The 19,438-nt window shown below is 41.1% G+C and overlaps 1 protein-coding gene across 7 annotated transcripts in view; it reads right to left on the bottom strand.

Annotated features, from left to right (window-relative positions):
* ZDHHC20 (zinc finger DHHC-type palmitoyltransferase 20) overlaps nt 1-19,438 on the bottom strand; it is a 59,417-nt gene that overhangs the window by 34,648 nt on the left and 5,331 nt on the right. For all 7 annotated transcript variants that reach the window (XR_011259462.1, XR_011259463.1, XR_011259464.1 and 4 more), the window contains exon 2: nt 2,533-2,559. Coding sequence is in view for 4 of the 7 variants with exons in the window: in XM_069601684.1 (XP_069457785.1) it covers nt 2,533-2,559 (27 nt within the window). In the remaining 3 variants the exon portion in view is untranslated. The remainder of the gene's footprint in view (nt 1-2,532; nt 2,560-19,438) is intronic.

Raw genomic sequence — 19,438 nt, 5'->3', positions numbered from 1 at the left:
CGTATTCAATTTGAACAACTGTCCTTCTTTTGCCCTGAGGTTATTCTTCCTTAAGTTTTTGGATTAAAAAAAATGCTTTTAAATAAAATGATAAAAAATTGACCCCAACTTGCTGAACCCCAACATTTCTTTCTGCAATTACACTGGTCCACGGTGGTTTAACAGAACAGAAGCCTAAGTCACACTGGTGATCGAAACAGGAAGCCAGGGCTCGAGGACTCCTCAGTACACAGCTGGCTAATCTCACAAAATGCGTACTTTACTTTCTAGCTCCCAAGATCTGTGTCAAAGTAAACATCTCAGTCTTCTCACTGCCAGTGCCCCAGTTCCTCGACTGCTGCTCATCTCGTCTGGGTCACTGCACAAGCCAGCAGGTGTCCTCGCCTCCACTCTGGTTCCTGGTCCATCTCAACGGTCAGTGAAGAACACGTGGCTCAGAGTTTCTTCTGCCCACTGGCTGTGAAACTCCTAAGAGCTCCACGGACATGACTAACAAACGCATGCTAAAACTCTGGAGTTTCCTAGTAACCGTATTTAACAGGAGCGCCTCAATCAGCCCTTCCTCATGCTGAAAGTCTCCGAGGAGACAACTGTACCCCTTACTTATAACCCTCACGATGGTCTTGTAGGTATCCTTTCAGTTTACAAATGTAAAAGCAAAGGCTCAGAGAATTTCTTACCGTGCCCAGTGTCACTTACTGACTAAATGATAAAGCCAGAATTCAAACCCTGTATATGCCTGATAAAAATCCAAGGTCTTTCCCACTATGTCATATCTAAAATTATCCTTTCCACTTCTCTAACTATTATCTTAGAGTCACTCCTACTTCAGAGACAGCTGAGTCCCACATGAAGTCCTAACCACAACTTCCTTCTATTTGCAAATACGCTTTCTTTTCATAATCACAAATATTGTCTTCCTCATTGAAAACTCCGGTTCCTCAAAACTCTGCATTCTCTACCACTTCAGCTCCCTCTAGGCTAAACCCTATGGTCTAACCAATGGATTTGATATCATTCCTCCTTTTTTTTTTCCTTTGGGACAAAATGCTAGATCTCAGCCTCCTATTGTTATACGAACACGGAAGTCCTTTCTTTACCAAGTCTGCAATTTTATCTTCACCTAGCTCGCTTCACTTATTTATATTATTGCCGGGCTCCCATATTCAATCAAGTTTATCAATCCTCATCTATATATTATTGTAGAGCTTTCAGATAAATGGTAACCTTGAGGTTACTTTAAACTTCTTAATCATTTAGTTACTTACAACTAAGGCTAGAACTCTTTAACACTGTTAAATATTTAATATTTCTTTAGAATATTTCTGCTCTCCATAAGAACAAAAACAAATAGTTTTTCCCTTAAAAAAATCTTTACTTTGAGATAAAGAAATAAAAGCTTAAATAAATCTTTTAGTATACTGCTTGGAATATAGTAAGTACTTAATAGATGGTAACTATCAAATTATAATATAAATAATAACAAGAAATATTGTTTTTAAATAAGTTCAAATTAATGGGATTACTAATAATCCCATATATAAGCTAAATATTATTGTTTGTAAGTAATACTTAAAGTAAAAGTTTAAATTAAATCAAAGCTGAAAGAAAAAACTATAAATCAAAAAAGTCCAACTCAAAAATCACCTGTAACTGAATTAAAAAAAAACAAATAAGCAAGCAAAAAAAACTTCACCAAAAGACTCTTTGAAAGATATGGGGGAAACAGCCCCCTGAAATAATGATTCAAGTAAAAGTTCTTTTATAAGAACTTCAGAAATTCTCTACTTTCTGTACCTGTGCTTTCAACATAGAGGAAATAGTTTTAAGCAAGAAAAACAAGCCTATCGAGATTGTCTCTACTTATTCTGTTACTGAGAAACTAGACCCCCAAGTCAACTTGAGACTTATATGCTTAAGGTCTTCTATTTTCAACAATAAGAATATTTATTAATAATTTCTAGGAAATTCCTGGTGGTCCAGTGGTTAGGACTCCCTGCTTCCACTGTAGGAGGACATGGGTTCAATTCCTGATCAGGGAACTAAGATCCCTCATATTGCACAGCAAGGCCAAAAAACATTTTTTGTTAATAATAATAATTTCTAACTATTCTGTTTCAGAAACTTTGATTTTTGTATCTCAAATCCAATTTTACTTTTGAAATTTGATATCAAAGGACATAAAACTTTCTTTTATTTCAATGAAATTTTGAGTCATGATTCTTCTCTCTAGACACTGTTTCCTTGACTAGTCATAAAAACTTTAATTCTCTTTCAAAATGAAGTAGTACTATTAATTTACAAATTCAGTCTGGTCATTTAATTATTACATGACTATGAGTGGTAAAGTACTATTTTAAACAAAAGGAAAAACAAGAGAACAAACAAAACAAACCAATAAAATTTAAACTTTAAGAATGTATATTTTCTTTCTGAAGACCAAAACAAACAGTCATCACTAAAATAACAAATATATGGGTTGCAATTAAGACACTATGTCATCCACTTGAGACTAAAAATTAAGTGCCTTACCGTTTTCTCCATTTCCAGAAAGTGTAACTAGAAGAAAACACAGGGAATAAATATACTTTAAACACTTGTTTATAAACTTTATTTCAAGTTGACTATTCATCTTACTATCATTTTTATAAACATAAAATTTAGTTATAAGATGTAAACACTAATGCAAATTCAGAATTGTACACTCAAAAAAACCCTGAAAAACTAAAATTCAGATTCTTCATCATTAACACTGCAATCATATTAAAATTTTTCTTCAGACCATTGTCAGTTTTAAGTATGTCAATATGATTATAGCTATGTTTTCTTTTGCTCTTTTCTTAATGCTGCCTACATAAAAGGATTTTCCTCTATGGCACTCAGGAACAAAGGAACTTACCCCTGCAGGGGGTAAGCATTTTTTTTCTTTCCAGTGTTTGAAACCCTGAGAACAGCTATTTATTCCCCTCTCTGGACAGTCCAGAGGCCTCTGGGTACTAGATTCTACTACTTCAGTCTCTTCAAATACCCCACCCCCTCTCATTTCTCCTATTGCCTTCTTTCAGGACTTTCTCAAATGCAATGGCTTAAAGCTATTCTCTACCGTAAGTTTGACACATCCTCACTACCAGCAAATCTAAAGATCGAATACGCTTCAACACTCCCGGTCACTTTACAGAAAGAAGTCCGAAGTCTTCAGAGTAGCAAACATTTATGCCCTCTGTGATCTACAATCTGATGTTTCTGAGGGATACTGATAAAAATCTGAACAAATGCAAGGGCTTATATTCTACACAGAAGAGTCATCACTAACATGGCAATTCTCCTGAGGTTAATCTCATAAATTTAAGTGTCACCTCAGTGAAAATACTTTTATTTTTTTAACCAGTTAGATCTCAAAGTTCATTTGTGGAAAAATAAACTTACATAATGAGGTAGGAAATTCTGCAAGAGATGAATAATTAAGTAGTAGTCATGCTAAATAATAGGGCACAGTATTATAAAAATACTACAAATGCTCTAAGTATTAAAAAACAGTTGTACCAGCTCACGAATAAATATATCAGTAGAATAGAACAGAAAACTCCAAAATGGTTGCTGTTCAGTTCCTAAGTCCAACTCTTTGCATACTCATGGACCGCAGCATACCAGGCTTCCCTGTCCTTCACTATCTCCTGGAGCTGGACCCAAATACATGTAAGGATTTACTATGATAAATATGGGATTTCAAATCAGTGTGAATAGAGCCAATAAGTAGCATCAGGATACAGGTAGCCATGTGGGAATACCACTGAGACTCACAACACAATAAACCCCAAATGTATATCAAAGACAAATGCAAAAAATAAAACAAAATCATGGGCATACTAGATGAAACAGGAGAAATCTAAAAATATATACACTTTTGGAGCTGAGTAGGTGTTTCAGTTTATGACATGAAACATAGAAGCCACAGGAAAATATCAATACATTTGATTTTATAAAAGTAAATGCTTGAAAAAAATCAGTGAAAAGCAAGGGAAAAAATAGTCACAACTCTTACTATAGACTAAAAACCAATTTCTCTATTTAAAAGAGTACCTACAAATCAGTAAGAATTTGTTTAAAAAAAAACAAAATTACTTTTTCACAGAAAAGGAAATACAGACATCTCAAACATAAAGAAGATGGTCAACCTCATTCATAACAGAAATCCAAAGTAAAACTACAGGAGGATAACATTTTTAATCATCACATTAGTGAAAATCAAAAGCTGGCAGCCTACTTGTGATCACACTGTCAAAGCAGAGTTCTGGTTTTAACTGCATCTGGCTGACAGCATCTGGTCTGCCTCATCCAACTCCCCCCTGAGACAGACACGAAACTACAGGACTGAAAAGAGCTGCCTCACCCCAAAGCTGGACAAACCCAGACTGAGCAGAGCTTACTTCTCCTGGAGGGCTCTCTTGACCCCAAGAGCCGGCTAAACACATCTCCTAGGCACACAATCCTATGGCACTCTAAAGTTCCCTTATCATAATACCACTGACACTGGTGCGCAATTTCAAGTTTCTAGTCTGCAGCTCCTTCCAGATTTCTCTTAGAGGGAAGGACATGACTGAGTGACCAGCACCTGGCACAGGGTGGTGTGGAGATAGCCCTCAGTATCTGCTAGCTGCCCACCGATTACACAGACACAGGACTGTCAGAAGCTGTCTGCAGAGCCTCTAGCCTCACACAGGCATGTTCCATTTTCCAAGGATCCCAATACAGGTGAAAAAATTCTTCTGATAATAAATCCACAATTACAAAACCATTACATATACCTAAATGGTTACATGTGCCTTTTAAAGGTATAATCAATGTTTTTTACTCAATCATGTCAGTGACCACATATAATTTCATTTGCAGATAATATTAATCTAAACTTAAGATTGTGAACATGAGAGCTGTCACATGCCCTTTTCCACTTAACAGCCCCCCCTTTCTCATCTACGGCTTCTGTGGTGGCTCAGATGATAAAGAATTCACCTTTAATGCAGGAGAGCCGAATTCGATCCCTGGGTTGGGAAGATCCCCTGGAGAAGGGAATGTTTAGCCACTCCAGTATTCTCTCCTGGAGAATCCCACAGACAGAGGAGCCTGGCGGGCTATAGTCCATGGGGTTGCCGAGTCAGACATGGCTGAGTGACTTTCTTGCCTGCTGCTGCTGCTGCTGCTGCTGCTAAGTCGCTTCAGTCATGTCTGACTCTCTGCGACCCCACAGACGGCAGCCCACCAGGCTTCCCCGTCCCTGGGATTCTCCAGGCAAGAGCACTGGAGTGGGTTGCCATTTCCTTCTCCAATGCATGAAAGTGAAAAGTGAAAGTGAAGCCGCTCAGTCGTGTCCGACTCTTGGTGATCCCATGGACTGCAGCCTACCAGACTCCTATGTCCATGGGATTTCCCAGGCAAGAGTACTGGAGTGGGGTGCCATTGCTTTCTCTTGCCTAGCTCCCCCTTTAACCGAGACTGAAAATCCCAGATACTCTCACTTCACCACCATCCTCTGTCTCTACTCTGGCCATGTGAGATAGAGTCATGGCTGATGAATACGTCTTTGGTAAAGGAGAAGTCATGGTGGAAAAAAAAGCTTTCTTCCTTGACAAGTGAGAACGTGTGAGGAGACAGCCGTATTACTTCCTTCATCCAGCTTTTGCTTTGGATACTTGTAATGAAGAGGATGCTGATATCTCTAACAACCAACCTTTGCTGGACGTGGGATTCTGGGTTGACAGTTCTCCTCTAACACTTGAGAAATGCCATGGCACTTCCTTCTGGCCTCCACAATTTCTGATGAAACACCTTCTGTTCTAACTTTCCCCCCGAGGTTAGGTATACTTTCGGCACTGTTTTTGACACTCTGCCTTTAGTTCTTAAGTCTGGTTATGCATCTTGGCATGGACTTTCCACGAGTGCCATGGGTGAGAGCATTGAGGAGGGTGGACAACAGCACTGATGAGGTACTGTGCAGGGAACTGGCTCAGCGGGCACACTACTCCAGTCTGTCACCATCAGCGATGCTACACCTGGGGCACTTGGTGACCTAGTGACTTCACGCCTCTCCTTTGTAAAGGTTCATTTCTCACTTTGACAATCATGAAATTGTTTTGTAGGGTAAAATGTTAAGGGTATGTGAATATCTTCTTCCCTAAAACTTTCCACATAATGGTTTTAGCATCCACCAATAAGCCTGGCCTGAACCTATTATTTTGTAGAATTAGAAAAGCACCATTAAACACCCCTATTATTTATTTCCATACTTTTAAGCTGGCATTCTTCTGCAATAAGCTTTCCTTCACTGGAGATGAACTAACGTCATTCTAAAAAGGCAGTACAAAAATGTATTTCCCTTTAATTACCCATTTTCAGAACAAGATTTTGGTATAATATTCACCTCCATTGTTAGCAAATAATTTTACTTTTTCCCTTTTTGAATATCAATACAGAAATTTAGATTTTATTTACTCAATGTGTCATCAACCACACTCATTTCCTATGTTCAAATTATCTCAGCTTAGCTTCTTGAATCATCCTTGTTGGTCTCTGAGCACTTCCTAATACAGCACAAGATGTCTAGGCTCACCGTACATCCTCCTCCCCTGGACCTGACATTAGCCATTTCTCCAAGGGGCACTGGTTCCTTTTAATGATATTTAATATAATTTTATTTATTTTTGGCTGTCCTGGGTCGTTGCTATGACGGCTTTTCTCTAGTTGTAGCAAGCAGGGGCTACCCTCTAATCGTTGCAGAGCGAGGGCTCTGGGGCACTCAGGCTTCAGCAGCTGTGGCTCCCGGGCTCTAGAGCAGAGGCTCAATAGTTGTAGCACACAGGCTTAGTCGCTTGGTGGCTTGTGGGATCTTCCCGGATCAAGGATCAAACCCATGTCTCCTGACTGGCAGTTGGATTATTTACTACTAATCCACCAGGGAAGCCCCTTTCAATGACATTTAGAGACTAAGCTTTGAATTCTAGTGGTGCTTATAGCTACTGGCATTTCACTGCCTTTAGGCCCTTTGAATTACAGAAATAGTACTGTACATTAGAAGTAGTGTTATACATTTATATTTATATTCATATTTCCAGTTCAAACAGAACATTGGTTTTTCTTAATTTTTTGGCATTATATTTGTATCTTTTTACTTTCACAATAAAAATCTCAGTTCCTAACTTATTTATTTATTAAGTTTATCCTAAAATATACATAAAATGGTTTAAAAACTACATACTAGTTTAAGATTTCTTAGAAGTTTTGTTTTATTCTGTTTTGGCTTTAAATGACAACCAACTAAGGAGTAATATGTTCAAAAGTCACTTGAAACAATTCTTTCTTCTGTGTAGTTATAATACTAACTTTTAAAACTTAAGTTCATTTGTTTTGTGATTTTGAATTTTAGTTTGCTTTTATCTCCTCTTTGTTTTATTTTGGATATATAACAAATGTTAATGTTTAAAAGCTAAGATTATATAAAAAGGTACTCAAGAAAGGTCTGGCTTTCATTCCTCACTCCCTCATCCCAGGTAATAATTTTTTTTACTGTTTTATCCTTCCACCATTTCTTTCAACAAAATAAGCAAGTAAGTACGTATTTCTAATTTTTTCCTTTATATCCCGGTTTGTTGTTGCTGTTCAGTCACTAAGTTGGGTCCGACTCTGTGACTCCTTGGACTGCAGCACGCCAGCCTACCCTGTCCTTCACTATCTCCCAGAGTTTGCTCAAACTCATGTCCATTGAGTTGGTGATGCTATCCAACCATCTCATCCTCTGCCACCCTCTTCTTTTGCCTTCAATCTTTCCCAGCATCAGACTCTTTTCCAATGAGTTGGCTCTTCCCATCAGGTGGCCAAAGTATTGGAGCTTCAGCTTCAGTCCTTCCAGTGAATATTCAGGGTTAATTTCCTTTAGGATTGACTGGCTTAACCTCCTTGCTGTCCAAGGGACTCTAAAGAGTTCTCTCCAGAACCACAATTCAAAAGCATCAATTCTTTAGCACTCAGCTTTCTTTACAGTCCAATTCTCACTACTGGAAAAACCACAGCTTTGACTATATGGATTTTTGTCAGCAAAGAGATGTCTCTGCTTTTTCATATGATGTCTATGTTTGTCATAGATTTCCTTCCAAGGAGTAAGCGTCTAATTTCATGGCTGCAGTCACCATCCAGAGTGATCGTGGAGCCCCCCCAAATAAAATCTGTCACTGTGTCCACTTTTCCCCTTTCTGTTTGCCATGAAGTGACAGAACGGATGCCATGATCTTAGTTTTTAGAATGCTGCTCTTCAATCCTTGCTGTTTTCACTTATACCCTAGAAATCATCACACATTGGTACATAGAGATAACCATTGTTTGCTTTTTAGAGCACCACATGGTATTCCACTGTGTGGGTGTTCCAGTTATACAAGGAGGCCTCTATTGATAGCCATCTGGGTTGTCTCCAATCTTCTGCTGTTACAAACAGTGCAGCAATGAATAACCCTATGCATGTGTTGTTTACTGGTGGAAGTTTATCTTCAGTGTAGATTCCTGACGGTGGAATTACTGGACGAAAGCAAATCTGTCTGCTTTCCCCCAAATCCCTGTTACGGGGTTGTACCATTTTAAAACTCCTACCAGCAGTGCATGAGGTGCCTGTTTCTCTAAAATTAAGAATTTTCAAACCTTTAGTGTATGAGGGTAAGAATGTTCTCATATATTTATAAGCCATTTTCATTTCCCCAGCCCTGTAAACTGTTTTTGTCACATCCTCTTTTTTTTTTTTTTTTTTCCCTAAACAGGTTTTCCTCACTCCCTGGTCTTAAGATCATCCACCTACGTTTCTTCCTAGTACTTGAAGGCTCTTATTTTTTAATGTTCAGATTTGGTCAACTTTGAAATGGCAGGTTCCAGGGGCAGGAAAAGTATCAAATAAGTTTGAAAAAAATCTCTTGGTGCCAGAAAATAAGGGAAAAAAAACAATGGGGACATGTCAAAAGGACACAGAACCCAAACTGCAAGGGTTCCTACTGGCTAAAATTGGAACAATTTGAGCAACAAAATAAATGACAGATTATCCCACGGATGAAGGAGCCTGGTGGGCTACAGTCCATGGGGTCGCAAAGAGTCGGACACAACTGAGTGACTTCACTTTCACTTATAACCCATAAAAGAATCCATGAGAACATGCTGATATAAATGAGGGAAATGAATGAATGAGGGGGAGGCAAAGCTCTTCCTTTCAGTAGAATCCTATTAAATGCCGACGAACTCATAGAATTAAAAGAAAACCACCATTTGGCAACCAGCACAGTAACTTGTTCCAAGCAAGAATCTTCAAGAGATGATAAAAAAGAATAAGTCCAAGTAATTGTGAACAGATATTCTCGTAGAGATACCTATCTTAGGCTGGGTTCTCTAGAATCAGCTGCTGAGACAGTGTCTGGGGTGCAAGAAACTCATGAGGGAACAACACATGTGAAAGGACATGAGGGAGGTCTCCCTGAGGGGCAGGCCTGTCCAAGCCCTGGACACAGGCAGGGAGCTCTCATGTCATCCATGGCCCAGGATGGCTGTGACCCTGGGTGAGCCAAGTCATGGTCAAAGAGCTGACCGTGCCCACCACAACTGACCAAGTCTTTCCTCAAGGAGGGATGTGTAGGGGTTGTCTGGGTCTACCAGAATGCTTACTCATTTGGCTGCATTGGGTCTTAGCCAGGCATGCTGGACCTTTGTTACGGTACATGGGCTTTCTTTGCAGCACAGGGATTCTCAGGCTGTGGTGTGTGGGCCAAGTTGTTCCACGGTATGTGGGATCTTAGTTCTCCGAACAGGGATCAAACCTGGGTCCCTGGAATTGAAAAGTGGACCTTCAACCACTGGACCACCAGGGAAGTCCCCAGAATACTTGTTAATTACAAGGAAAAAATATACCTTTACAGGGTGACTTGGTGATACCACCTTAAGTGCTGACCCAAACAAACAGTCCCTAAGATAGTACATGGAGAAGGCAATGCCTAGAAAATCCCATGGATGGAGGAGCCTGGTAGGCTACAGTCCATGGGGTCGCTAAGAGTCGGACACGACTGAGTGACTTCACTTTCACTTTTCACTTTCATGCACTGGAGAAGGAAATGGCAACCTACTCCAGTGTTCTTGTCTGGAGAATCCCAGGGACGCGAGAGCCTGGTGGCTGCCGTCTATGGGGTCGCACAGACTCGGACATGACTGAAGCGACTTAGCATAGCATAGCAAGATAGTACAACCAATGACACAGCATTCCTTTTGTGGTATTCATGCTAAAAACGTATACACGAGGAAATGTCAAACCTACCTAATCTGAGGGACATTATACACAAGAAGCCTGTACTCTTAAAAAATGTCATGGTCATGAAACATAAAGCTAGACTGCAGATCAAAGGATGTTGCAGAGAGTTGACAGCTGACTGCAAAGTGTTAACTGGCCTGGCCTGTGGGTCAGAACAAGCGTTCCGTGGGATACTGGGGAAGTCCCAGTGAGGCTTACAGATCAAAGAGTAGCATTTTGTCATGCTTATTTCCTGATTCTGATAACTCTGATTATGTAAGAGAATATTCTTTGCTAAAGACTGCATGTCTGTGTTCCCCAAAATTCCTATGTGAAATCTTGATGCCCAGTGTGATGGTGTCTGAAAGTTAGGCCTTCGGGAAGTGATTACTCAGGAATGGGATCTGTGTCCAACTGAGAGCTCAATCCCTCACTCCTTCCATCATATTGATAAACAGTGAAAAGACGGCCAAACCAAGAAGTGCGTTCTTACCAGACCCCTGCTGGCACCTTGATCCAGGACTTCCAGCCTCCATAAGCCTGAGAAATGTTTACAGGTGCCCAGTCTATGGTATCCTGTTATAAGGGCCTGAAGAGACCAAGACATTCTTGTTCTTAGCACATTACACTAACATGCATTTATGTGTGTGTGCTAAGTCACTTCAGTCATGTCCGATTCTGCGACCCTATGGCCTGCAGCCCACTAGGCTCCTCGGTCCATGGGATTCTCCAGGCAAGAATACTGGAGTGGGTTGCTGTGCCCTCATCCAGGGGACCTTCCCAACCTAGGGATCGAACCCTTGTCTCCTGCACTGAAGGTGGATTCTTTACCCCTGAGCCACTGGGAGGCCCCTAACACTGACGTATTTACAAACAAAGGGACATGAGGTCTGTAACTTACTCTCAGATATTTCAGAGACAGAATAATTAAATGATAAAGCATGCAGCAAATGATAACCTTTAGGGAATCTGGATGAAGGATAAAGGAATATTCTTTGTACTGTTTCTCACAAGTCTAAAATTATTTTAAAATAAAAAGTGTACAATATAAAAAAAGAAAAAATAAGATTTTATCCATTTGTAGTTTATCTTGGAATACAGTGTGAGATACAGATCTGATTTTATCTCTTATCAAATATCTATCCAGTTGTCCCACCTTCTCTTCTGTAATTTGAGGAGATGGTTCATTCTAAATTTCTATAATTAACTATTTCTGGACTTTCTACTCGTTCCATTGTCTAGTATGTCTGTCCACACATCATACCATACAACTGAACACAATTTTTATAACAGACTTTATTTTTTAGAGACGTTTTAGGTTCATAGCAAAACTGAACAAAAAGTAGAGAGAGTTCTCATTTATACCCTCTGCTCTCAGTTTTAATTATAGACATTTGTGGCTTAACAATCAGGTAAGGTGTGGCCTCTTTATCACTCTTCCATGGGTTTCCTGGTCTTATTTCATTTTTCCATGTGACCTTTAGGATCAATTTGTCTAGTGCCAGAAAAATTTTAAAAAACAACTTTGTTGGGACTGGAATTTAGACATTACCTTGGGGAGAACTAAAGTCGCTGTAATGCCAAGTTGCTCTATTCATGAATGTGAAATATGAAAAGTCTTTCCATTTGTTCAAGCCTACTTTTATGTTTGTCAGGAATGTTTTCCTCCTATAGACCTGGCATTTTTCTTGAGATTATTCTTAAGTATTTAATCTTTTTGATGTTTTTGGGAATGCAGACTTTTCTTTGACCATATTTTCAACTATTCGTTATTGTGTATATAAACAAAGCACTGAGTATTGTTTGCTAATTTCACACCTTGCCATTTTACTCAATTCCTTTTTTTAGGTGTTCTGTTGTTACTGAGACCCTTGGCTTTTCAATGTATACTGTCAACTGTTTGCGGTAGCAATAGCTTTCTCTCTTCCTTTCCAGCGTCTGCTGTTTCTCTCTTGATTGAATGTGGTAGCTGGTTTTGCCAATACAGTGTTACACAGCAATGGACATAGTGATAAGTATTTACTGCTGGTTTTAGTGCAAACTGATTAAGGATTATTGTGTGTGCAATTCTGTTTGAAAAGTATCCATTTACTCCTATTCCGTGTGTGTGTGTGTGTGTGTGTGTGTGTGTGTGTGTTTCTATTCAGGAATGGATAGTGGACTTTTAAATATCTTTTTGGCACCTATAGAATAATGATTTTTCTTCCTAAGTGTATTAATACAATTTAGTAACACAGTAGAAGGAATCAATAACTACCCTTCAGATCTACCGGTAACACCACTTCCTTCAGAGGTACCTGCCTCTTCAGTCTTCATCTCTCGCCACCCTCATCAGCACTAAGGGAGCTTTCCTGAATGTCAACAATTGTCCAAGTCTAAAAGGATTGAAACAGATGTTCCATGAAAGAAATCCAAGGCAAAAAGAATATAGAAAAATACTGGATTAAACAGTTGGATACTTAGTTACAGCAGGACTTCTTAAAATGAATAATGTGCAAGTGAGCACTGTGGTAGTGAAGACAGTGACTTGTATAAAGTCCACATGGATCTGACCATGTACATCTACCCATTTTTTAATTTCTAGCCTCAATACAGTACAGGGAACACTGTAAGCATTCGATGTTTGTTACACTGCTGAACTAACACAGAGATGTTTCTAAGGTCAGGAGAGTGTGTGTATTTGAAATTGTGGGTCATCTACTATGTGAATACATCCCAGTTCTCCGTCTTGCACTAGCAAGGCAAATAGCAGCAACACAGTCAATTCACTCATTCAATGCATCTATAGAGTACACATTATAGAGGGCCTATGTTCGGTTCCAGAACATGACTCAGGAGAGAAGCACAAATGACTGCACATCAATGATTAATAAGTGCTATGAGGAAACACAGCAGGGTCAGGGAAGAGTGAAAGATAAGTACTGATTCCATGCTTTCGATGGGGGCTCTCTGAGCAGAAATCAACATGAAGTTAGGATGTGGATGGGGAGGACAGCACTCCAGGCAGAAGGAACAGTTGGTACAGAGTTCTCAGGTGGGACCATGCGAGGCCTGATCAATGCAAAGAGGCTGCAGTGCTGAGGCAGAAGGAGCGAAGGAAGGGATGAGTCAGCAGCACCAGGGCCTCCCGGGCTACAGGGATCTCTGGATTTCATTAAGAGTGAGGGATGAAGCCACTGGAGCACAGAGGAGTGAGCATTTTGCCTCAAGCTTCGGTGGCTCAGATGGTAAAGCGTCTGTCTACAATGTGGGAGACTTGGGTTCAATTCCTGGGTTGGGAAGATCCCCTGGAGATGGAAATGGCAATCCACTCCAGTACTATTGCCTGGAAAATCCCATGAACAGAGGAGCCTGGTAGGCTATAGTCCATGGGGTCACAAGGAGTCGGACATGACTGAGCGACTTCACTCACTCACTCAGAAGATTCACTGTGGCTTCTTGGAGAGTGTGCAATATGGAGGGCAATGCACACAGGTATGTCCCGCCGCCCACAGTCATGGCCCCTCGCTCCTTTCTCAATACTGACACCAGACGCACGCTGCTAACACCCTGGGGTGTCGGCACTAGGTCCTTCAGGTGCTGATGACAGGCTTTCCATGCAATTAGTTTAAGAAGCAACCCTGAAGACTTCACCTTTAGTAAGCTCATGTTTGTTCAACTAGTATGTTAAAAAAACTATTTTTCCTATGACTCTGACTGGGTGAGCCAAAGTTCACATGAGTGAGTAGTAACGCAGCACTGGGAAGAGTGAGAGAACAGAGAGCAATCATGTTCTAAAAACAACTTTTATCCTCAAGACCCGTGGGTCTGTCTCCTGTCTTCATGAAACCGGAGTCACCACTGCTCGTGACTCTCCACTCATTTAGGTGTAGGCGCCCATCTGCTCAAGATGATGTGCTGCGTGTGTCAGCACATCTAAATCTGGGCAGCTGACAGGCTTACAGCAAAGGCTCAGGTGTTAATCCTCATGAAGTCCCAGGTGGCCCAGTGTGCAGGCCCCCACTCCCAGACAACCACCCCCTACACTCACGCTCCCAACATGACCAACAGCTAGAAGGAAAACAGGAACTTACTGTGCAATATCATCTTCAAATGCAGCAGTTAAAAAATCTGCGAGAATGTGCTCCTTCACTTAATTCAGCCTATGTGTGGGCTTGGTGGGGGGCGGCGGGGGGGAGCGGTGAGGGGAAATGTCACTCTAATTGCAAAACAAAAAACAAAACAACTTCCTGGTAGAAAAGGGAAGGCAAGAGAAAGTATGCCAGTGGCTATTTAAGTCTTCTCCCTAGCCCCAGTAACATCTGAGAGCCTCTTCTGCTGAGGACTTCCCATGACAGTATTAAGGGACACCACTCCCATCTTACAGCACAGGAGCAAACTCAGAGAGGCTAGGTAAGGAAGGTATTGCGCTCACTCGACAAGGAACATGGTGTAGCAAGGAGGCCAGCCTGGCAGCTGGAGAACAGCTGAAAGCAAGAATGGAGAGGAAGTTACGCCACTGGGGAAGAGGCCACGGTCAGGAGTGTCACTGAGCGAGAGAGGAAGCCAGCCACGATTTTCATCAGAGGAGTGATGAGTCTGGTATCCATCTTAACGGGCTCATTCTGGCCACTTCATGGAGGATACGTTCAGGGTGAGAGGATAGGGATGAAGTGAGGAGGGAAAGACATGATAAAAGGGTGCTGCTTCCCAGGTAGCACTAGAGGTAAACAACGTGCCTGCCAATGCAGGAGGTAAGAAACTCGGGACAGACCCCTGGATCGGGAAGATCCCCTGCAGGAGGGCATGGCAACCCACTCCAGCATTCCTGCCTGGAGAATTCCATAGACAGAGGAGCCTGGCAGGCCACAGTCCATGGGGTCGAAAAGAATCGGACACAACTGAGTGACTAACACTTTCTGACTTACTTCACTCTGTATGATAGACTGTAGGTCCACACACACCATCTACAAATGACCTTATTTCATTCCTTTTAGTGGCTGAACAATGTTCGACTGTATATATGTTCCACATTTTCTTTATCCATTCACCTGTCATTGGACATTTAGGCTGTTACATATCCTGGCTATTTACTGTAAATAGTGCTTCGATGAACATAGGGGTACACGTGTCCTTTTGAATTATGGTTTTCTCAGGGTGTATGCCTAGTGGTGGGATTGCTGGGTCACATGTTAGGTCTATTTTTAGTTTCTTAAGGAACCTCCATACTGTTCTCCACAGTGGCTGTATCAATTTACATTCCCACCAACATGTAGGAGGTTCCCTTTTTCTCCACACCCTCTCCAGCATTTGTGGTTTGTAGACTTTTTGATGATGGCCATCTGACCAGTGTGAGGTGAGGGATCGAACCCACATCTCTTGCATTGGCAGGCAGATTCTTTACCACTGAACCACCAGGGAAGCACAGTTCTGATTTTTCATTTCTGTAATAATTAGCAATGTTGAGCATTTTTGTCTGCTGGTCATCTGTATTTAAATCCTTTAACTCTTACCATCAGATATCTGTGCTTTTCACTTTTTAAAACAGTACAGTCATTTTGGATTCTTCCCAGATCCCCTTTATTGCACCACCAGTAGGGAACGAACAATTTCATCCCTAATATTGAAGAGCCCATGGACCACCTGAGATTGAGGCTCCAGCTCTCACCATCACTCCCACCATGTTCTACTGGTCACAGCAAGTATAAAGCCAGCCCAGACTCACTGGTGGGCAAATAGGCTCCATTTCTTGGGAGGAAGTGAGAATTACTGTGGCCATATTTTTCACGAGACTGAGATCATGGTGGCTTGAATACACCTGCAGTGGTAGTGGTGAGAAGCAACTGGGTTGTGATACAGGTAATGACAACATTTGCTGATCAGCGGGATGTAGAATGACTTTTCAACCAGGGAACTCAAAGGATGAAACTGCCATTTACTGAGCTAAGATATGAGGAACAGTTAGGGAGACAGAAAAAACTCAAAGGAGTTTTATTTTGTTTGATAAGTCTGATAAGTTTTCTTTTGGACGATAAGCCGATAAGATATAACAGAGATGTCAAGTAGACAGATATTAGAGGCTGGAGTTTAGCACACAAAGTCTTCTTTGCCACAAAGCGGAAGTGACCAGAAGAGAAGGAAAGCTTTATCTACATGACTAAGGCATAACTTTGTTCTTCCAAACAGTCTGACCTGGTTTCTAAGTTGTCCAGTACCTCTTCCATATTTAACTTTTTAAGAATATAATTCCATTCAGTTGAGCACTATTTATTGAAAGTCTACTAGTAACTAGATTCTCTAGTGGATAGAAAGATGGACAGGAGCCAATCATACTAGAAATCTCAAAAGCAGGATTTTTAATAAACGTAATAAAGTGCATGGTTTTTATTTATAGTCTAATTCAATGCACAAGTGATTTATGGAGGCTTACTGGAAATATATTTTTAAGTAAACTGAACTTTAGAATAAGAAAAATACAAATTTGAATGTGAAGTAGGTAATAAAGGGAGAAATACTGATATACACTACAATGCAGATGAACCTCAAAAAATGTAATAGACACCGGACACAAAAGACCATTTACTGTTTGACTTCAATTATATGAGATGTCCAGAAAAAGCACACAGAGACGGAAAGGTGATTAGCGGTCACCTGGGACTGGATGCGAACAGAAATTAACCACAATGGACACAAGGGCTCTGACTGGGGTGATAAAAAATGTAATAAAAATGGATGATTGTAATGACTGCATAACTTGGTTTAGTGAAGTGAGAATTGCTCAGTCATGTCTGACTTTTTGTGACCCCACGGACTATACAGTCCATGGAATTTTAGCCTTTCCCTTCTCCAGGGGATCTTCCCAACCTAGGGACTGAACCCAGGTCTCCTGCATTCCAGGCGGATTCTTTACCAGCTGAGCCACAAGGGAAGCCCAAGAATACTGGAGTGGGTAGCCTATCCCTTCTCCAGGGGATCTTTCCAACCCAGGAATCAAACAGGGGTCTCCTACATTGCAGGCAGATTCTTTATCAACTGACCTATCAGGGAAGCATAACTTGGTAAGTTGTCCAAAAAAAAATCACTGTGAATGAATAAAGTATTTTTGGCATTTTAAAAGTATTTGTTTTTGGCTGTGTTGGGTCTTAGTTGTGGCACAAGGGATCTTTCATTGCAGTGAGGGTCTCTCTAGTTGCTGTGCTTGGGCTCAGTTGCCCTGAGACATATGGGATCCAGTTCCCTGACCAGGGACTGAACCCATGTTCCTTGCATTGAAAGGTAGATTCTTAACCACAGAAAGCTGAAACAATTTATCACCAACTCACTTGAATTACAATAAATGTTAAAGGAAGCCCTGAGGCAGGTGAAAATGGTGCCAGTTGGAAATCAGCCAGTTGGGTCGCTCAGTCATGTCTGACTCTTTGTGACCCCGTGGACTGCAGCACACCAGGCTTCCCTGTCCATCACCAACTCCCAGAGCTTGCTCAAACTCATGTCCATTGAGTCAGTGATGCCATCCAACCATTTTTCATCCTCTGTCCTCCCCTTCTCTTTCTGCCTTCAATCTTTCCCATCATCAGGGTCTTTTCCAATGAGCTGGCTCTTCCCATCAGGTGGCCAAAGCATTGGAGCTTCAGCATCAGTCCTTCCAATGAATATTCAGGACTGATTTCCTTTAGGATGGATTGGTTTGATTTCCGTGCAGTCCAAGGGACTCTCAGGAGTCTTCTCCAACACCACAGTTCAAAAGCATCAATTTTTCAGCGCTCAGTTTTCTTTACAGTCTAACTCTCACATCCAAACATGACTACTGGAAAAATCACAGCTTTGACCAGAAGGACCTTTGTTGGCAAAGTAAAGTCTCTGCTTTTTAATATGCTGTCTAGGATGGTCATAGCTTTTCTTCCAAGGAGTAAGCATCTTTTAATTTCATGGCTGCAGTCACCATCTGGAGTGATTTTGGAACCCCCCTCCCCCCAAATAAAGTCTCTCATTGTTTCCATTGCTTCCCCATCTATTTGTCATGAAATCATGGGACCGGATACCATGATCTTAGTTTTCTGAATGTTGAGTTTTAAGCCAACTTTTCCACTCTCCTCTTTGACTTTCATCAGTAGGCTCTGTAGTTCTTCGTTTTCTGCCATAAGGGTGGTGCCATCTGCGTATCATGAGATTATTGATATTTCTCCTGGCAATCTTGATTCCAGCTTGTGCTTTATCCAGCCCGGCATTGTGCATGATATACTCTGCATATAAGTTAAATAAGCAGGGTGACAATATACAGCCTTAATGTACTCCCTTCCCGATTTGGAACCAGTCTGTTGTTTCATGTTGTTAACTGTTGCTTCTTGACTTGCATACAGATTTCTCAGGAGGCAGGTAAGGTGGTCTGGTATTCCCACCTCTTGAATTTTCCAGTTTGTTGTGATTCACACAGTCAAAGGCTTTGGCATAGTAGTCAATGACACAGAAGCAGATATTTTACTGGATCTAACAGTAATCAGTGATCTAACAGATGTTGGCAATTAGCTCTCTGGCTCCTCTCCCTTTTCTAAATCCAGCTTGAACATCTGGATGTTCACGGTTCATGTATTGTTGAAGCCTGGCTTGGAGAATTTTGAGTGTTACTTTGCTAGCATGTGAGATGAGCGCAGTTGTGCAGTAGTTTGAATATTCTTTGGCACTGCCTTTCTTTGGGATTGCAATGAAAACAGACCTTTTCCAGTCCTGTGGCCACTGCTGAGTTTTCCAAATGTGCTGCCATATTGAGTGCAGCACTTTCACAGCATCATCTTTTAGGATTTCAAACGGCTCAACTGAAATTTCATCACCTCCACTAGCTTTGCTCATAGTGATGCTTTCTAAGGCCCATGTGACTTTGCATTCCAGGATGTCTGGCTCTAAGTGAGTGATCACACCATCGTGGTTATCTGGGTCATGAAAATCTTTTTTGTATAGTTCCGTGTATTCCTGCCACCTCTTCTTAACATCTTCTGCTTCTGTTAGGTTCATACTATTTCTGTCCTTTATTGTGCCCATCTTTGCATCAAATGTTTGCTTGGTATCTCTGCTTTTCTTGAAGAGATCTCTAGTCTTTCCCATTCTATTGTTTTCCTCTATTTGCAGTGATCACTGAGGAAGGCTTTCTTATTTCTCCTTGCT

Source organism: Ovis canadensis, chromosome 10 (genome assembly GCF_042477335.2).
Source record: "Ovis canadensis isolate MfBH-ARS-UI-01 breed Bighorn chromosome 10, ARS-UI_OviCan_v2, whole genome shotgun sequence".
NCBI classification, from domain to species: Eukaryota; Metazoa; Chordata; class Mammalia; order Artiodactyla; family Bovidae; genus Ovis; species Ovis canadensis.
Note: the sequence above shows the minus strand (reverse complement) of the source record. Positions and strands in the feature narration are given on the sequence as shown.